The sequence below is a fragment of the Ptiloglossa arizonensis genome, chromosome 5 (assembly GCF_051014685.1).
Source record: "Ptiloglossa arizonensis isolate GNS036 chromosome 5, iyPtiAriz1_principal, whole genome shotgun sequence".
NCBI lineage: Eukaryota > Metazoa > Arthropoda > Insecta > Hymenoptera > Colletidae > Ptiloglossa > Ptiloglossa arizonensis.
Genome location: NC_135052.1, coordinates 26,411,544 through 26,430,067, shown reverse-complemented (window position 1 = coordinate 26,430,067; position 18,524 = coordinate 26,411,544). Strand labels below are relative to the sequence as shown.

Below are 18,524 nucleotides of genomic sequence, written 5' to 3'. Positions count from 1 at the left end.
GAAACAAATTTTCTAATATTATTTGCAAATAAAGCAAACTGTTTGTAACACAATTAAAAAGTAAATACCTTGTAGCAACAGCATTCATAGAATCAAGGCACAAACAACAAGAGTCAGAATGTCGCCTGCTGCGACAAACTTGTAGGAACTGATTATCCAAAGATTCTCGTATCTCATCACAATCCAGGCAGGAGCAACTACTTGCTTGACTTGGAGTTCCACTAGTCCCATCATATTTTTCAAGGTCCAGATCATTTCTTTCGAGCTTCTCGTCTAGATAAGAATAATCCGAATAGTCACTAACAACCACGCTTGGTGTTCTCCAATATCTGGGTCTTCCTTCATTGTGCTCGGACTCACTTCCTTCTACTATATTTGAGCTATCCCATCCTGCAAACAATTTTTTATCAATTCATCATTCAAGTATGTTTACGATCTATACATGTTTATATCAGATGTTTTATAATTGCTACATACAGTATTAGATTCTTTTCAAATTTTGTAAATTAATATTTTATAAATATTTTCTTAATAGTTATACTTTGTCTGGAAAATATACAAAAATCATATAAGAAACTATATTATTTCTACATGATTAAAATGAAATAAATTATAAAGAATAGTGGAATTGCTTGAGACCCATGTATCAAAAATTTTGTTGTAGCAATAAGGTAAAAAGCATCAAATGAGTTGATCAAATGCAACTGTAGCTAGTTTTCCAAAGGAAAACATCTGAGTATGCAAAAGTTATATACAAACTTTGTAGTTTTTATTATAAATTACAAATTCACTATGTCTGAACAATTATTTAACAATGCGTTACTTTTGTGAATGATTCTGAAGGAACAATAATGAAACCACATTTCACAAACATGTTATTGATACAAACAAAAAAGATATGAATGTTTTAATTGTTTTATTTACATTATAAACAATAATAAATATAGCATTGTATGTAATAATTGCCAATATCAAGTTTGCAATATATATTTAACAAAGAAATACAATGATATGTATACAATGCAATAATAATAATGATAATATAATGAATAAATGTTTTTTTTATCAAATATAGAAATATGGTTCCCTGTCTTTTTAACCTAATGTAATTAATAATGTTTATTTAGAAAAATAATTTTATATACATAAATAAATACAGTTTGATAGAATGGTGGCACAAACTTAGTCCAGAATGTGTAAGAGTGAGACATCAGTCCGGGTAAAAGTTGACCCGGCCATCGTCTTCCACGGTCTGTCATCCGAAGTTTAAAGAAAATTTCAATTGCGCCGCCATGGGAACAGGAACACGCACGCAAACGAAAAAAATAAAACAAAACGAATGATGATGTCACTGACACAGAGCACGCGTGGGTCAGGGAAACGTGTTTTCAACGGACTCCCCCCACCCTTCGGCAAAAGCAACCGGTGTCACGATAATCCATCCCCCTCACCTTTTATTTGATCCTCGTCGCTCAACACCGCGCTGTCAGAACTGCAGCATCTAGTGACCCGTAGTTTGTGTCGTCTGAGCTGGTGCGTGGTAGTGGTCAGCGATGCATCCTCGTCGCTGGCTGCCGCCGAGTCGAGGCTCCAGCAACGGGCCATGGAGCCCCTCCTTCGTTCAGGATCCGCTTCGATACCCTCATCACTTTGTGGACTCTTGCTCAGACATCGCACCATCGGCATCCTGACTGTGTCGAACTCGTCGTAGGTCTCGTTCTCCTCGATCGGATCAACGACGGTCTCCTCTTCGGCGTTCTGTTGCTTCTTCGACCTCATCGTGACCACGCCACCGTTGCCGGCGTCTCTCTCACCGAACAGACGCTCGAGGTCGCGCACCAGCTCGCATACCGACAACCCGCCGTCGCTCTCGGCGATGTACTGATTCTCCACGATACCGACGCGCCGTTTTCGTGAGATTTGCGCGCTTGAAGACGGCTCGTCGACGTTCTGTTTCCGCGACGATTCCTCTACAACAGTTACCTCTTGTTGTTGTCCGATCGCGCGACGTCGTTGTAACAGCTGTTTCGACTGTTTTCGTTTCAGGATCGAAAAACGCTTCTCATCACGTCGACCGCGTTTCCAAGAGGATTCGCATCGTCCTCTCGACACTAGGTCGCCAAACGTTCGATTTGAAATACGAGAGACGCATCGCGCACCAAGCCCGAACCAATCGCGACCGTGGCGTCGATGGTGGTAGTAAAGGCCGCCATGTTGAATACCGTGGACCACGCGGGAACTAGACGGGAAACGTAGCAAGATCATCTGACCCGATTTGAGCGATCGGGTACGAGTCGATTTGAAAGGAATCCTATTACGATCGTCGAGAGTATTATTGTCTTCTTTGTTTTTTTTCTCGTTTATGAGACTTTCGTTTCGATTTTGGCAGTATTGTACTTCGTCAAAGTTTAACGTTATGCCAGAGGTTACGCTAACATTCTTTGTGAAGTTCACCTTCTTTTTAATCAGGTTTCTTCTCGGATTGCTCTCGATGTTGCCCCACAATCGCTTCAGGACAGCAATATCGTTCGACAGAGATACATGACTGAAACGAGACAAATACGTGACTCGAGATCAAGATTCGAATGAATTTTGGTGGTACGACACAATTCCTGAATATTTACGATTGTGTCCCACTTTAGACGCACACGATAGCCTTTGGACTGCATTCTAAGCGTGTCCTTAAGACTACGAGTACTCTTTTGTTTTGAATTAATTTCATATTGAAAGGACGGTTATTTTTATATGTGTATCACATATACGAATAATTAATAACATCACTGTGCGTAACTTTTTCTACTAAAATATTAACAATTTTCCAATTAAAAAATATTTTCTTACTTAATACGTTTAATTTCAGTATATGTGTCAACGTAAATAAAAACAAAAGTACTTATTCAAAGGCAAACTGGCTTTATGGCAATACGTGCTGAGCGACATAAATTTTTCTAATACCAATGTCGTCATTACGAGCTCTTATCTAATCTCGGAATTATACCATTACGCGCGTCGCTGTTCCCCATACGAATCAGTTGTTATGATTCTATTTTGATCTTTTCTCTCCTCTATAAAGTAATTGAAGACAGAACCAATAATAGTTATAAAATTGTAATAGTAGTAAAATAATCAACAAATAAAAATAATAAAATATTATATGAACAATCTCAATCGTATACGAAATACAGGGTGCGAAGATCCTTCATGTGCTCGAGATAATTTTTATTCGTTCTTTTTCTAGAGAGATTCTTCTACTTTCATGTCATGCTGTATATTTTTGAGATAGCATATAACGTTTCGCTTATTCGTTCCCAATCGCAAAAGTTATTTTTCGTAAAATTGACCCAAGACGCTGGAAATTACGAAAGTCAAGGACCGAGTATCCGGGTCGGAGAAATGCGGAGGGAGAGATACATGGAAGGTATGCCAGGGTTGCTTCTTGTTCCTTCGATTGACGTCACAAGTGCGTCATTGGACGCAAAGAAACAAGAAAGTGCGATTGAATGATCGCACGGCTGTGCGGTGACCGCGTACTGCTGCTCTCATGTATCGTTACTTCTTTCTCTTTCTCGACAATCGGTCCATTATCTCGTCAGTTCAAGTGCCCCTTGGCCACTTGAGCCTATCTGTGCTGCAACCGTTTGTTCGTTCGTTCGGCTGTTTCATTGTACGAAATAACCGTGTAGCGTAACGAGCGGAATTACGAATTCTTTTTTTCTCCTCTTTTTATATCGCCCACGCATCGTTTTTCATCGACAGAGAGTGTTCCCGATTGCGTCCAGCGCAGCGTTAAATCGAGGAGATAAGATTGCGAAACAGCAGGTCCGTTGTCATTTTTACGACGAGAAATCGAGATGGAACGCGTAAATATAATACTACGATGTCAACGCGAATTCGACAAAAATCTAGGACAGAGGTTCCCAACTTGACCCAACAGTCTTTTCAAGGAGTCGTTTGAAAAATAAATTTCTGCGTTTATGTGTAGTCGGTTGAAACACAAATAATATTTATTCGAAACGTTCGGTTTAAAATACGATAAATGGATTTTGTTCTTATTTCTTAAACCTCCTATTGGTACAACAGAGAGCTGACCGGCAACGAAGATTGGAAATGCCATTAACTAGGAATATATTATTAATAATAATAATTTGTATTTGCATATAACCGTTCTCATGCATGTTTACGTATAGCACGTCTCACTTTTTTTTTTTTGTTAGAACAAGGAAGAAGATTGATGAATAACCTAGAACGATTTCGCGGCCTTTCTATTTGATAATTAGAAGATATGCGCAAAGGAAGGCTAGACAAGGATAGCTGGGCTCATATTTGTGTCGAAATCAGGTCAATGTCGATCCAAGGCTAATGACTTATTCGCATTTCAGATAAGCAATAACAAATCATACGATAACATTAAATTTTAGGTGGATGATGTTCCATAAATAATTTTAAAATTTTTCGAAGTTTCCATAGGAATTAAGTAGCTGTCACACGCTCGCGTTACTTTGGTAACAAAATTTACATTGTCCAATAAAAAGCATGATATATCTCAATTTCGTCGCGGGCAAAAAGCAAAAATTTTGATGGGTACAATAAGAGAAGACAAAATATTCTTTGCAATGGCTCGATGACATTTAATAGCATGAGACTCGTACACAATACATATTATTACTGACGTGCATGAAATAAACTAAAATGTTATTTTAGATTTTCGACTTCACGTTACATTTCTTACCTGTCCATCTCGATGTCGTATTCTGCATTTCATTCTCAATCGATAGCATGAAAACGATTATAAACAGTTACGATATAAGTGATTCAAGAACAAACAAAAATAATAAAGAAATAATTTTTGTTAACGTGTAACTTCATTTATGACGCGAAACAATCTGATTCGTATAAATGGAATTTAAACAGTTCAACCGGACATTTTCGGCGTTCATTATTGTTCGCTTTCTCCGCAGCTGTTAATTTTGAATTGCGACAACTGAAAGAAGCAATGTATGCAATGATTATACGTCAATCGTAGCTGATGGCTGACTGAACTCGAGATTTGAACTTGACCACTTCGCGGTGACTACCTATACTCAACTTCCTGTATAAAAGGAGGGGATCGATTGCATTGAAATCGGTTCTCTAGAAGGGAAGGTTTCCACCTACAATTGACGTAAACGTTGTAATTATGATATCACCTGTATTTCTAGATTTCGTATTATTCCGTAATTATACTGTTGTTTTTTCCTTCTAACAAGGAAGTTTGTAGTTTTAATTCAAACAATCATTAATTACCATATTAATTAAAATATGTAAAGAATGGACCTGAAAGTAGTTTTAGAGTCTTTAATTTTTATCAAATTTTTACTTTACAGAAGTATCTTCTTTTGTCGTGCTTCATTTTTTGTAAACTGTAAAATTCAATTTTGTTATTTATTATATAATACTACATATATACATAGAATTCTTATAATTATTGATGCTTTACATAGCACCTCTGTAAAAATTTCTTTCCTTCTTATTTATTCTGTTATAAAACTTCATAAAAATTAATATCAGAATGTTCATCGGGATCTATAATTAGAGATCCAAATACTTGAGGTTTATCTGTAATTCTTTTAGACTCGTATGGTTTTACCCACTTTGTTATTGATATTTCTGTTTCTAGACTCTCTAAAGTTGTTTCAATAGATGGTCTGGTGACAAGAATTGTTCCCTTTTGAATATTTGCTTTCAAGAATTTCCAGATTTCTGCATGTATAGATTGTGATACATAAAATTCAAATGGATTATTCATGATAATAATATTGCTATTTTGTACAATCTCTGGACAATCCTCAATTTTTTTATTTACGATATTAATACGATCATTCATCTTATATTTATGGATTATATTGCACTGTAATGTACAAAGTTCTTCATTCATTTCAACTCCAATGATTTTTACAGCAGATGTAAACATATGTGTCTGAAAATATATTTTTAAGTGGCATTATACTTTCTTTAGTAAAAATTTAAGCTTTAAAATAATAAAGAATAATGTATTATTTACCCAATATAAAACAGCACCGAATCTTGATCCTACATCGAGTAATGTTTTTCCGTTCAAAGATGGCAAAACACTATAAAATACATACACCATAGCAGATACTGACATGGAATGTGATATAATATCTAAAATAAAGTTTATGTTACTTTAAGACATACATGCATAAATTAAAAAAGAATGTTGTTAATATTTTCTTACTGTATTCTTCCACATTATTAGATCCACAATCTGTACAATACAAATTGTCTAATTTTCCATCTTCTATAAGTTCATTAAGTTCCTTCTTATCATAAAGAAATGCATCAACATGCTTTGTTGATGTAGTACTGCAATCTGAGTTCTGAAGAGTTATTAAACTAATGATATTCTTCTGTTTCGTTAAATAGATTAAAAGTTTAATATACAACTATTTTATAACATTAATAGCAGACCTCTCCAACAGTTGGTGGCACAATGTGTTCTGATAAAAGTATACCATCAAATGGTACTCTATTTCTGATATCAACAGCAATTTTTTTTATATTTCTTAATTGTTCTTCTTGCAAATCACTTTCCATGTGGCAACCATCTATAAAACAACATTGTAGATTGCTTTTTACGTTATTATTTGCTGTGTGAATTTAAAACGTCATATACTTATATCATTTCTTGGGAGAAACTGAATTTTCGCTTCTTCAGGTTTCCAATTATCAGCGATAAATGATAAAAAAACTTTTTGATCTGTTGAATTCAAGGATCGCATGATATCTGTGAATATTTGTATAGCACTTTTGAGAGACATTGTACCATTCATGTCCATTTTTGTATATATTATTGAAGAATGTGTAATTGAGCGTCACTACAAATATACACATGTATTTATATGAGGGGTTATGTCGCTCAGTTTCATATTTAAATTTTACACTAGGAATAATTTTCTAGGGACATAATCGTCGAACTCAATAGGCATTTAAATATTTCTAAATTCAAAAAAGATTACCAATTTAAGTAACAGAATAATCTCTACCTTCTTTCCATCAGTAATACTCAAATATGGTGGTACTTAGCTATTTAATACAAAAGAGATATTTTTTTATGATGTTTATTAAAAAAAAATTAAGTACATAAAATGTCGATATACATACATAGGTGTATATAAATAATTAATCGTAACATTCTTTTGTATAGGCAAGATGTAAGGCACATATGCTCCTGCTTAAAATCTGACCCATTCTAATATATACAAAATTTGTTCCTTCTTCTGTTCTCAAATTTTTCTCTCCACGCCGCAGATAGCTGTAATTGCTTTTAGAAAGTACAAAAGATTTAAATAATTAACTTTATGTTAAAAATATGTGTATATATATATATACATATATATATAAATATATATATATATGTATGCATATATAAAATGACGTAGCGTCGAAAAATTGTACAAATACTTATTTACAAACTTGTTCGTTGTCTTGTCTTCTGATATCGAAATTCCAACTAATAAATCATAGGACTTTCATTTGTTTCTCGGACTTTTACGCATAATTCATGATAAAGCTTCATTACCGTCAGGAATACAATATCGATCACTAAAGAATTATTGCATCTAACTCAAAGTTAGAAAAAAATACTGTTATTATAAGTTAACTTTGTGATATTATGTAATGAATACTGTTAGTAACGTCTGATTCGATTACTTCTATTATTCTACTAGCGGTTCGTGTAAAATTAGTTCTAATGCAAGAGTAATTTTATCAAGATCGTGTTATTAATTTCGATGATAATGGATTGAATAAACAATGATACACGAATGATGACACGACGACAATTTGGTAGTAATAGTGTCAAATCAACGATCCAAAAAAAACAACCAAAAGTTTCGATATCATCGATAACATTAAAACGTACGCATAATATTTAAACACGTAGCACAGCTATCTTTTCTTATCAGGCACAATTTCATTCGCGTCTTAATCCGACGTAACTACTAATATTCCGCGTATTTACAAAATAAAATAATGGACGCTAGTTAATTTAAGTTAGGAAACGTAAAGGTAACCTTAAAAGCTGCCTGGTGTAAAATTAATATAAAACATGCGCGTATGCGATAAAAGGTAAATGTCACAAATGAAAAACAAAACAAATCATTCAGGTCTGAGCTCACATGATTCGCAAAGTTTTTACGCGCTTATAAGCTTAATTACATTCAAGCTCACTGAATATAATTAATCATCGTCAACCATAGAGTGGGTACAGCCATAGAGAGAAGAAAATGACATTACAAAGCAGGTACATTACAAATTTCAACATACCCACTCTGTGGTCGAGCACCAATTCCCTACTCTACCTTGAGCTTTAAGAAAGTATCATGCGCGAAGTAAATACCTAGAATTGAATGCATAAGATGCGATTATCAATTGAACACGTGTCTAGTAATTAATTGAGATATTTGAGCATACCTATTACGACACCCTATAAGTAAAAGTTACAAATCTCACTAAGAAGCATTGTTGAAACGTGTTCATGCGTCTTCATCACTTCTTCCTAATACAATAAAACACCTGTTGCACTCTGATGCGACAATGACATCTATCTTGACACGACAACTGGTTTTGAAAATATAGATGTTGTTCACAGAGGTTGTTCGATAGGCAGTGATCCCTGGAGCAGAGGGGGCTCAGTGTATGACGTATTCACGTCAGTTCCAGCTGTGTCACTATTGTTATGGTTGTTGCTGTTGTTGTTTTGCCCGTTTAGAAACGAGGCCATTTCCATCGGCGATTGTTGTTGTCCGCTCTGTTTAGAAACATGCGTGTTCGTTCGCTTCTTTCAGATCAGCTCAGAGAGCGGTGTTGTAAGGGGTAACGTACGTGTGTGGTGTTCGGAAAAAACGAAAGAATAAGCAGCTCCAGAGAGAGTGCAGAGAGCGAGTAGAATTAAAGAGCAGCACACGCGACCAATGCTAAAGCTAGAAAAGACTATACAGTCTCCTTAATATCGAATAGTCTGAAAGCAGAAACACGTTAGTCGAATATAAAATACATAGATGCAGTCGCGTGCGGATAGTGCGTAGAAAAATAAAATGAAAGTCGCTGTGAAATAGAACGTGGGCCGAAGCACCGCAGAGGTGAACACCTAGGGACAATAATTTGTGCCGTGAGAGAAGGAAATCACCAGCTATGGTTATCTTCCTCTCCTTCCTTGCACGCGGCTTGATCTCGTTTGCGAAGACGTTCGACAGAGCAACTTTAAACTTCCAAATATCGAACTTATACTTAGGGCTGTGACAAAATGGAGGCACGTGCTTCTGTGTTCCATACTATATTATGTGAGTAACTTCAAAAGTGAACAAAAATTAAATTGATTACTCTAATATTTTATTGTAAAGTTTATGGAAATGAGATAATTATTTAAAAAGTAGGAAGAGTCTCATCGATTTCAATGATTTCTAAATATATTATACAAATCAACATTTTGAACAATTTTTTCATATACATACAGATTTTTATACAACCAAAACTTTATTACATATGGTTGTATGTATAAGAAAAAGTTGTTCAAAATATTGATTCACATAATATATTCATAAATCATCAAAATCAGTGAGATTCCTCATTTTCTAAATAATTGTCAACAATGGTTTTTAGCTATTCCAGTTTTTTTTTTAAATTTAAAATCAATATTTTGATGGCATAGTGCAACATCCATATACATACATATATATATACATATACGACTGGGTTTCCATTGTTGTTTGGAATGCCAGATTATCTAGAAATGGTCTTCATGTATTGAAACTGATTCTCAAAGAGCAATAGAATATATTGAATAAATAGAAATTTAATCCTTGAATTGGTAACCTAGTTATGTATTATGAGCTGTCAATAAAGTAGTGTTACTTTATATCGATTTATGCAATTTGTCTTGCACAGGTTGGATGTTTTGGAAGTTGAAGTTACTCATTCAGCGAGCATAATGCTACTGCGCAGCCGCCAAGCACCTTTGTGCGTAAACCAAGCTGCGTATTGCAAAGGAGAAAGGGTAATCGAATCTGGTAACTTTTCCCTCTTACAGCATAAAATCGTATCACCAAGTGAACGTGCCAGATTTCGAGGCGTCTGGTGTAATCCTGTGGAGTCCAACTTCTTAACCAACGTGGTTTTGCGTCTGTCCGAACGAATGCGACTGTTTTAACGAAGAGCCCATAACTACGCGAGAGTTTCAACTTTTTAATCGGCTAGGCATATCTTCTGAAAAATTTCCTCAGAAAAGGCAGCCTTTTCTCGATCGATCTTTTCATTGGATTTAAGGTCACACTCCTCTCAGGATTACAACCCGACAGAACATACACCACACTCGCGCGCGCAACATACACCCACACGAGCTTTACGAATGTCGCAGTACAAACATCGTAGGCGTACACAGTGACCACGTACGCGATTAAAATTGCGTTTACGTTCGCCCGGTGCACTTCTGACTTTAAGAGGAAAATTGAAAGACCTTGGACAACGGAAATTTTGTTTACTTGAATGCATAAAACAGAGGGTAGGCGATTCGAAATGTCTAACCTCGAAATTAAAACATGGTCCACGGTCATTCTTTTCCTCCAAGACAGAACTAAAGTATTGATATTGCTACTTACAAATACCGACCTTAGGCTGTATTATATCTTCGGACGTATCGAGACCAGCAAGCGGGTTTGAGGTTATATTTATTTTGGAGTCTGTGACTCCACCGTTCATAACTCTTCCGTTTGTTATCGGTTTGCCTGTCGTAAAAGAAATGTATCCCAGGTTTTATTAAATAATGTACAAGATTGTACCAAAGTTCTATATTGTCATAAATTATAATCACCTTCGCTTTGTGAAGATTCTCGACTCTGTTTACGTTTGCTTCTTTTATACACCACCGCAACCGCTATCAAACCACCCAACAGCGTTGATCCACCAAGAACACCGCCAATTATCGCGTACATATTCGCATTTCGATCGTCCGCAGGTCCTACCCGGCTGTCTAGCGTTAGATTACCACCATGCTCGTTGCGGTTATCGTGATCATTATGCTCGATCGGGAGTTTCTTTGTTTTCTGGCGTAGGATCTGCGAAAATTCCGAGGCGGCGTCCACCGAGAAGCTCTGCACCTTGAACTCGTATGTTGTATCAGGATGTAAATGAGATATAGTTATGTTGAAAGAGTTCTTTCCTTCGACCGTGGTTTTTATATAGTCTCCCGCCGAGGTGGAAGCTCGATGGTAGACATAAAAACCGTCTATACTCGCTGCATTATCCAGATTCTGCCAAATAAGCAACACTTCTTGGGGTCCTAGAGCTTCAGTATTCGTTAACAGTGGTATCGGCATTTTATTACTTTCGGATCCACGGTCTTTGTTCAAATGGAAACGTCCAGAATTCGGACTTGGTTTGTTGTCATTGTTCGAGTAAACCGCGGCGATTCGAAATCGATATGTATGATCGGGTTGTAAATCGGTCACCTCGAACGATCGCACGTGATTCGGGATTTCCGAATTCGCGGTCATCCATTTTGCCTGCTTGCCGTTCATTTTCTGTCCAAGCTCCCGATACTGAACTTTAAAAAATTGAATCGGCAGCCCCGTGTTCTCGGGTACGGACCATCTAACCATCACAGACACGTCCGACAGTCTTGTGACGTTCGGCTGATTCGGTGGCACTAGTACTGCTAAAAATGCGAGATACGGTTATGAGAAAAATAAATTGAAACTATTTATAGCTCGTTACGTTAAATAACTCCGCACACATAATGTAATTCAATTACCAGTGCCTTTTCGCTTCCCTTCTTTGCTTCGTCTCCTCCCTCCTCCTCTTGTATGCTTGTGTCTTGAATTAGGAATTCCATAGTCTGGTCTCGATTCGGTTGTACCCATGTGTTGTTTTGGATTTACTCTCAATAAATTGTAGCCGGAATCAGAACCATATTCGTTGCTTGCGACACATTGTACAATACCAGCATGCCTTTTCTCAACCTCTGAGATAAAAAGCCTAGAACCTTTAATCTCTAAATTGTCGCTAGGTAACAAAGATTCTCCATTGATCAACCATTCGACCTTCGGTTGTGGTTCACCAGTTACTGTACAGGATAACTCCAACTCCCCACCTTCTGAGAACGTGGATGCCTTTGGTAATTTGATCACCTTTGGTGCTTCCATTACTTTCAATATAATCACAGATTTGATGTGCACACCGTTACTAATCCACATGCAATCGTATTCTCCTCTGTCAGTTGGCTGGGCATTGATTATTGTCAAACCCATTTCTGATTTTATGGAATTCGATGGCAACGGGGTACCCAGTCTGCTCCATGTAACGTTAGGCACTGGGTAACCAGCCCCGAAGCACTCTAGGGTTACATTTTTGTCCCGCAAAACTTTATATTCAGTTTGTGGTTGTTTGACAAAATATGGTGCTTGGAATTTGGAATTTGCATGCACGTTTAACATAGTTTTGTGATTACTGTTGAATATCTGATTGGTTATATAATTACTAGCGGTACAGTGATAAGTTCCACTATCTGATACTTTTACATTTTCAATGATCATGGTTTTGCCATTTACATTTTGTACAGGATTGTCATCTTTATAGAATTGAACTATAGCCTCTGGGGCCGAGTAAGGCGCAGGACATGTAATAGGCACTGTATTCCCTGCTGCAACATGTATGACAACGTCCGTCTTATCGACGAACTTTTGTAGCGTAGCAAGTGTTAATCGTGCAGGATCAGAAGCTAGACCACTGGTACCTGGATGAACATACAAAAGCACAAATTAGCTCTTAAACAAAATTAAATCACTCGTCAGTTATAGGTGATCTTATATAGGTTAAACGAGTTCAATGCTTACCATAGAATGCTATGCAGCGATAGTCCCCGGCTTTCGATTCGTCGTCGAATTTCACTACGTGGCGGGAGATTTTACCACCGTTACTGGGTGTATGAGACACTGGCGACCATTTTTCCGAACCCAATGGTCTGTGGCGCCAGGAAAACCGTTCTGCGGCTAAATTCAGATTGCATTCGAAATTCACATCGTCGCCGAGTGGTGCGTCCAAAGGTTGAGGATGTCTGGTGAAGGACATTCCTACCTCTTGTCTTTGGCCTATTGAATAATTTCCATTATTAAGATTAAATAATTGATTTTCATTATTGTGTCGTTTAATCAATGGATCCAATTTAACACTAACTGCACCGGCACTTTATGTATACACATTCTTACCATATGAAATAAAGATCATATGTTTTCGAAAGGAAAGTAGGTGATATAGGATAATATAAGAATTTACATAAAGTTAAACGAACGAAAAAATTAACAATCAATGCAGAATTTTAAATCAAATTTTAAAAACGGTCATTTGAGCAACCATAATACAGTTTCAGTGTTAAGGAATCCGATGTGATCCGATGCAAACATGCCTTTAAATATATTTATTTATATTTTAAACAAAAGAATTTCTTGGTTCTTCTAACTCAAACATAGTAGATAAATCTTATTCAAATTCAATTGGTCCTAATTTTGTTTACTTTTTATCAAATATATTTCTTTTTGTAGTAAAATTATTACTTTCTTGTAATTAGGGGCGGGGGAGGGGGGGGGGGGGGGAGTACTCGCCTTTAAAATGCAGCAAAAAATATTTTAATATATGTTAAATTAAAAAATCCTTTTAAAGTTATAATAATTTACCTTTAGAATATTTCGTAAAGAAAAATACAACCATTAAAAGAAAACATTCTTAAATGTTTTATGTGGCACAATAGATACATATGCATATATGTAGTTAGGATACAATATACACATATGTATAATAAGTAATTAAGAAAAAAAAGTATAGAAAATAAAATTCAATATAGAAGTAAAAATCTAAGCTCTTGAATATATACCTATAAAATTATTTAAAAAGCAAATTTTATTCGCTTTAAAATAGTTATGTAAATTTTCTCATAGTTTTAAAATTTTCGGGCAAGTATATAATTCGGTAATGTTTCTTACGATTATAAAATTTCATTAACGATTTGTGTTTTACGATTTCGTGATTAGACCTAATTGTACTTCTTTCGATTATTACATTTTGTAACTATTTATAATTGAAGAGCAAACAATTTGATCCAAATATTTCGAATATAGCTTTTATAATTATTTTAGATAAACATAACCATCGAGAATTGCAGTGCTTTTCATCCGCCTCTTTCTTCACGTATGCTGACCCTCTGCGAAGTCTAAGAGACTCTTCAAACGAACTGTTTAGATTACAGACATATACTATAAGACGTTTGTACGATGGTAGTGATAAGTTTTCAACCGAACCTTCCCTTTTTGACTGTATTTAATTGAAACAATTCTGTCAGAGAATAGAGAGCACAGCGAAAAATATTTAGTAATTTTTTAAAGAACTCCTGTACATTATTTAAACTTAATAAATTAAAAATATAACTAAATTAAATTAATTTATTAAATAATTAAAAAAAACACGTACAATAAAATCTCTTCATTTTAGACTAAGCACTCTGTATTATGAGTGCACAAATGGAAAATTGAACATCGGTGCATTATTCCTTAAATATTTAACTATCCCGATTGATCAAAATTGTACAGTTTATGCGAAATTTATTAAATTGATTTTTGACTGCATCTTAGAAGCAAATATCAATTGGAATAAATATGTCGGTGATACATGAAAATAAACAGTAATTGTTTGGATGTTACCGGTTGGTTGAAACGATTTTGAAGAGGACGAATCGGTTCGTTTCGAGCGACACTTGAAATTGTAAGAAGGAACTTACCGTGCGCAAAACTGGCTAGGACATGTAGCAAAGCAGTGACGACGCCACATAGGGAGGGCACAGGTCGCATCTTGACACATTCTGCAATTAAGGAAGAGAGGAGTTCGTTACGCGTTTCTCGGATATTTCGTCTCTCTGTGGTCGTTTTTCCGACCTCGTTGCCCGGGGTGGGACGAAAACTCGCGGGGACTCGTGGCGCCGGCAAGAGCCCACTAAAATTAATGCCCGGCAAGCAGCGTTTATGTTTAGAACGGCGAAGAGTTCACGTGGAAATAGAACGCATTCTCGTTCTAGTTTTGATGACATCGCGGCTCAATCTCGTGACGCGAAAACGTCAACCGTCCTACTAATGGGATCGCGCACATCTTCGAGAAATGTATGTTTCAAATAAGTTCAAAAAGTTCCTACCTGATCCAACAGTTATCGACAAATAGAAGCCGTAGTTTTTTCTCAATTATTAACGATCGTACGACGTATTTTAATATTCGTGAATATCCACGAGTGGAATGTATTTGTACAAGGCGCGCGCGGATATAACGCAGCATCACGTGTGCAAAGTAACAGGAGACAGTGGGGATAGTCTAGGAAATTTTAGAATCTAATCTAAAATTTGATTTTAAATTGTAATAATTACAAAATAAAGCACATCTGATACCATCCACGATTACGCTAACCTGACATAACAACGATAAAGAAAACTAATTGTTTTGCTACTTATTATGCAGCAATATAAGACCGGCCACTGGTTAATAAATATTAATGGGTGTATGCGTACGAGCGCGTCAAAACTCCCCACTCCCCTAAACAATAAGTCGTGTGACCGGAGGTGGTAGAACGATCCTCGAATTATTTTCGTGACTTTGAATCAATTGTTCAACGAACGGATCGAAAATGCATCGAACAGCAAAGAAAGCAAGGTCGCCACGAGTCACAACGTGACAAAGCCTTACAAACAGAGGTGCCACAGTGACAACATGAAAATGACCGTATACGGTGACGAAAATCGTCGTTCATTGCGCGCACCGCTTTCCACCCACGTGCGGACGCCTAACCGTCGCGAGTGACGATCAGAAAACCGTACCGACACGTCGAAGACCGATGGAAATTATTTGTTGGCTAACACACGCGCCGCACGTAGGCAGATCCATTCACGGGGTACACCGTGCTGTTCGCCCACACGACACTGATTCGCGGAATTAACGCGAAGATTTTCTTTTTTACGAGATATTTACCTCTGAGGATATTTCGAACCTAAAAACAATGTACTTCGTTGCATTAACATCGATGCAGACGAGCAATTAAATCCCATCGATTATTTTCTCGAAAAGTTTCGCTTTCGACGATTTTTGGTTAGATTCGGGCGTCGCAACGGCTCAACATTTATTTGTTCCTTTTTTATTCGACTGTCCATAGGAATGCGAGAAAAAGAATCGTTTCTCACGACGAGTTCGTTACGAGGAAGAAGCAAATTCGCTTGAAAAGATTCGTCATTGTCGTCGAACGAGAGAGGCATTTTTCATCGGAGCCCGAAATCGCGGGACAAAAAGCACACGTTCGGACCATTGGCAAGGCAGTTTAACGTGTTTTATGTATAGGAGGATTCTTAACTTCTGGTTAAATGGTAGCATAAATGTCGGTGGTATGTAACAGGTGAGAAGGGCTCGAAAGAGGCTGGTTTCTGACGTTGCCTCTCGTAAAAATAAAGAACTCGAATTCCAAAGCAGTGGTTGTCAACCCCCCTTTGCCCCGCGCTGTCGAACGATGCCTCTGTGCACCTAACCTTACGGCGAGCCAATGCCACCCGGGTTACGCACACACGCGCGCGCGTACAAATCGTAACAGCTGAACGAGAGAATTAGACTCGTTTCTACAACCTGTCGTTGACCAGACCTCCGAAATCCTTTTTACACGCGGTGATATTCGTGGCCGATCGAGGATCAAGAACTGAGTTCCACTTCCACAACCTACCTCCTGTTACTGACCAAAATACAAAGAGATACTGGACGATTGAATGCTCAAGATTGGACAAAACGTAACGGCGTGAAACCCACGAGCGATTTTTGCAATTACAATTTTATTCAACAACGTGGGATTAATTTTGTCCGTAATTAGAAAAGAAATTTTAGAAATATTCGGATGTCGTTTGATTCCCATTATTTTTCAATTACAAATTTCGATCTACGTTTCCACGTTGTTTTTTCTCAATCTTAATACACGGAGACCTTAAATTTCGTGAAATTATATCAACTTCGTTTTTACTTTAATTGACAATGACATACGATTAATGTAGATTTTCGTTTAAACAGAAAATCTAGATAAAATAATACTGTACTTTTATACAGTATTTGTCAATTTATAAAACCTATTTTTCCTAGTCTCGTATTACACTGGGATTCGTTGATGTTTTTAATGAAATATTTAATAACCGTCTTAACAGTGTATTTCTATACTAAAACGAATATTGAATTGATAATAATTTTGTATAATGTTCCGTAAAGTAAAGTGCAGTGTTCCGTTACATCTGACAAACAAGAACCAGGAAGTTCGGGTTCCCGTTGATCGAACAGATTCGAGAGAAGTGGATCCTTCCTTTCGGCGATCGCCGATTAATCACGTAAACGGCTTTTATTTCTCTCGCATCGTTGTGTTTCGTGCTCGATACGAGACGCACGACTAAACTTTACTCTCTTCCTCGGTATGCACGACGATCGCTTAGGCAAAACGAGTGAAGAATATTTAGCCGTATATGTGTCATACGCTATTTTAATTTGCTTCCCCATAGCCCCACTTATATTCTGACCATTAACGCTTCATTTTTATTTAACTCATCACTTATACCGATACCTTTTATTTTTCACAATTAATTGACACCAACGTTGAGGAACGATTAAAATCTTTTTCTCATTAATGTTGTTACGATTCGTAAGCGTTAGTACTTGAACGTATTTCGTTGAAACCGCGAACACTTTAATCAAGCTTTAATAAAAAAAAAATGCATAACATGTATACACGTTAGAACGCAGGCGCATTAAGTAGCGCGGTATTATCCGAATGAAGATTTTGTCAATTGTCAGAAATTCGATTAGTGAAGTATCACTATTCGTGATGTATATACACACACACAAATTTATATAAATACGTATGCATATATGTATATATAAAATATGTGTGTGTGTGTGTGTGTTCGCGCACACATATTATATATACATATGACGACGCTATGCTGTACACATCCACTACGTATTTGAATTTTACCGAAAATACTGGTGGCTCACCCCTTCCGGCAGGTGATCTTCCACGGCAACACCATAAGCAAACGTTTTCAACGATTAGCAGTTTTGTTGATACAATTTTGTTCGTCTATACGTTTACAGTCGTGTTCAAAATATCATGACCAAAGTCTCATAAAGTACGAAAATAAAAGCATGGCAAACATTGACGACAGGAAGGAAGAAAACAAATATAATTGTGTTTGGGGCACACTCACCCTTTTTCCTTCGATCCGGCTGTACGATCCTTCCGTTCCAGATCCTTTAGGTTTCCCGTGAACTTACTACCGATGCTCCTCGTGGAGGAAAACGACGAGTTCGTTGTATTTCGTACCAGTGAATCACTTCATTTTTCTTTTCGGTGATTGTTGCGTGCCTCGATCAGTTCGATTTCCTATAGAACACGACGCTTGGCGTCCACTAGTACACTGGAA

At 36.8% G+C, this 18,524-nt stretch overlaps 3 protein-coding genes and 1 long non-coding RNA gene across 19 annotated transcripts in view; 1 reads left to right on the top strand and 3 right to left on the bottom strand.

Annotated features, from left to right (window-relative positions):
* Ip3k2 (Inositol 1,4,5-triphosphate kinase 2) overlaps positions 1 to 5,271 on the bottom strand; it is a 45,219-nt gene extending 39,948 nt beyond the window's left edge. Inside the window, exons 1-4 of one of the 6 annotated variants that reach the window (XM_076312297.1) lie at positions 4,730 to 5,271; positions 1,452 to 2,545; positions 1,146 to 1,252; positions 227 to 390 (exon numbers count right to left, since the gene is read on the bottom strand). In XM_076312297.1, the coding sequence (XP_076168412.1) occupies positions 370 to 390; positions 1,146 to 1,252; positions 1,452 to 2,545; positions 4,730 to 4,737 (1,230 nt within the window). In that variant the 5' untranslated portion in view covers positions 4,738 to 5,271 and the 3' untranslated portion in view covers positions 227 to 369. Of the gene's footprint in view, positions 1 to 68; positions 391 to 1,145; positions 1,253 to 1,451; positions 2,546 to 4,729 lie in introns of those variants that run through there. The other 5 variants (XM_076312298.1, XM_076312289.1, XM_076312293.1 and 2 more) reach the window with 5 other exon arrangements.
* LOC143147225 (uncharacterized) lies at positions 1,488 to 4,700 on the top strand. The gene is made up of 2 exons (XR_012992198.1): positions 1,488 to 2,782; positions 2,861 to 4,700. It is a non-coding gene; the product is annotated as an uncharacterized LOC143147225 (long non-coding RNA).
* A 136-nt stretch (positions 5,272 to 5,407) lies between the features above and the next one.
* LOC143147222 (uncharacterized) lies at positions 5,408 to 7,238 on the bottom strand. 2 transcript variants are annotated; one of them, XM_076312305.1, is made up of 6 exons: positions 7,162 to 7,238; positions 6,674 to 6,875; positions 6,469 to 6,605; positions 6,236 to 6,377; positions 6,041 to 6,162; positions 5,408 to 5,956 (listed from the first exon to the last, which is right to left on the bottom strand). In XM_076312305.1, exons 2-6 carry the CDS (start codon positions 6,834 to 6,836, stop codon positions 5,519 to 5,521), a joined length of 1,002 nt encoding a protein of 333 aa, XP_076168420.1. In that variant the 5' UTR covers positions 6,837 to 6,875; positions 7,162 to 7,238; the 3' UTR covers positions 5,408 to 5,518. The 2 variants fall into 2 exon arrangements, with proteins under 2 accessions (XP_076168420.1, XP_076168421.1); XM_076312306.1 differs by lacking the exon at positions 7,162 to 7,238 and adding an exon at positions 7,044 to 7,084.
* On the bottom strand, positions 7,103 to 18,505 carry LOC143147221 (interference hedgehog). Of its 10 annotated transcripts, none has more exons than XR_012992193.1 (8): positions 18,309 to 18,505; positions 14,822 to 14,902; positions 12,888 to 13,142; positions 11,807 to 12,787; positions 10,868 to 11,710; positions 10,666 to 10,781; positions 7,470 to 8,809; positions 7,103 to 7,321 (listed from the first exon to the last, which is right to left on the bottom strand). XR_012992193.1 is itself a non-coding variant. In XM_076312300.1 (7 exons), the coding sequence occupies exons 2-7, from the start codon at positions 14,889 to 14,891 to the stop codon at positions 8,645 to 8,647; spliced, it is 2,430 nt and encodes an 809-aa protein (XP_076168415.1). In that variant the 5' UTR covers positions 14,892 to 14,902; positions 18,309 to 18,505; the 3' UTR covers positions 7,103 to 8,644. The 10 variants fall into 10 exon arrangements, 5 of the variants coding, with proteins under 5 accessions (XP_076168415.1, XP_076168416.1, XP_076168419.1 ...); XR_012992194.1 differs by having other exon boundaries at positions 7,474 to 8,809; XR_012992195.1 differs by having other exon boundaries at positions 7,103 to 8,398; positions 8,473 to 8,809.
* Positions 18,506 to 18,524: the final 19 nt, after the last annotated feature.

What these genes read in the sequence shown, in the direction of transcription:
- LOC143147222 (XM_076312305.1), bottom strand. Translation starts at nt 6,836, where the DNA reads ATGGACATGAATGGTACAATGTCTCTCAAAAGTGCTATACAAATATTC. An exon ending in TGCCACCAACTGTTGGAGAG is followed by an intron (nt 6,378 to 6,468) that starts GTCTGCTATTAA and finishes ATAACTCTTCAG; the next exon opens with AACTCAGATTGCAGTACTAC. An exon ending in TAATAATGTGGAAGAATACA is followed by an intron (nt 6,163 to 6,235) that starts GTAAGAAAATAT and finishes ACTTTATTTTAG; the next exon opens with ATATTATATCACATTCCATG.
- LOC143147221 (XM_076312300.1), bottom strand. Translation starts at nt 14,891, where the DNA reads ATGCGACCTGTGCCCTCCCTATGTGGCGTCGTCACTGCTTTGCTACAT. An exon ending in CCTAGCCAGTTTTGCGCACG is followed by an intron (nt 13,143 to 14,821) that starts GTAAGTTCCTTC and finishes ATTATTCAATAG; the next exon opens with GCCAAAGACAAGAGGTAGGA. An exon ending in AGAATCTTCACAAAGCGAAG is followed by an intron (nt 10,782 to 10,867) that starts GTGATTATAATT and finishes CTTTTACGACAG; the next exon opens with GCAAACCGATAACAAACGGA.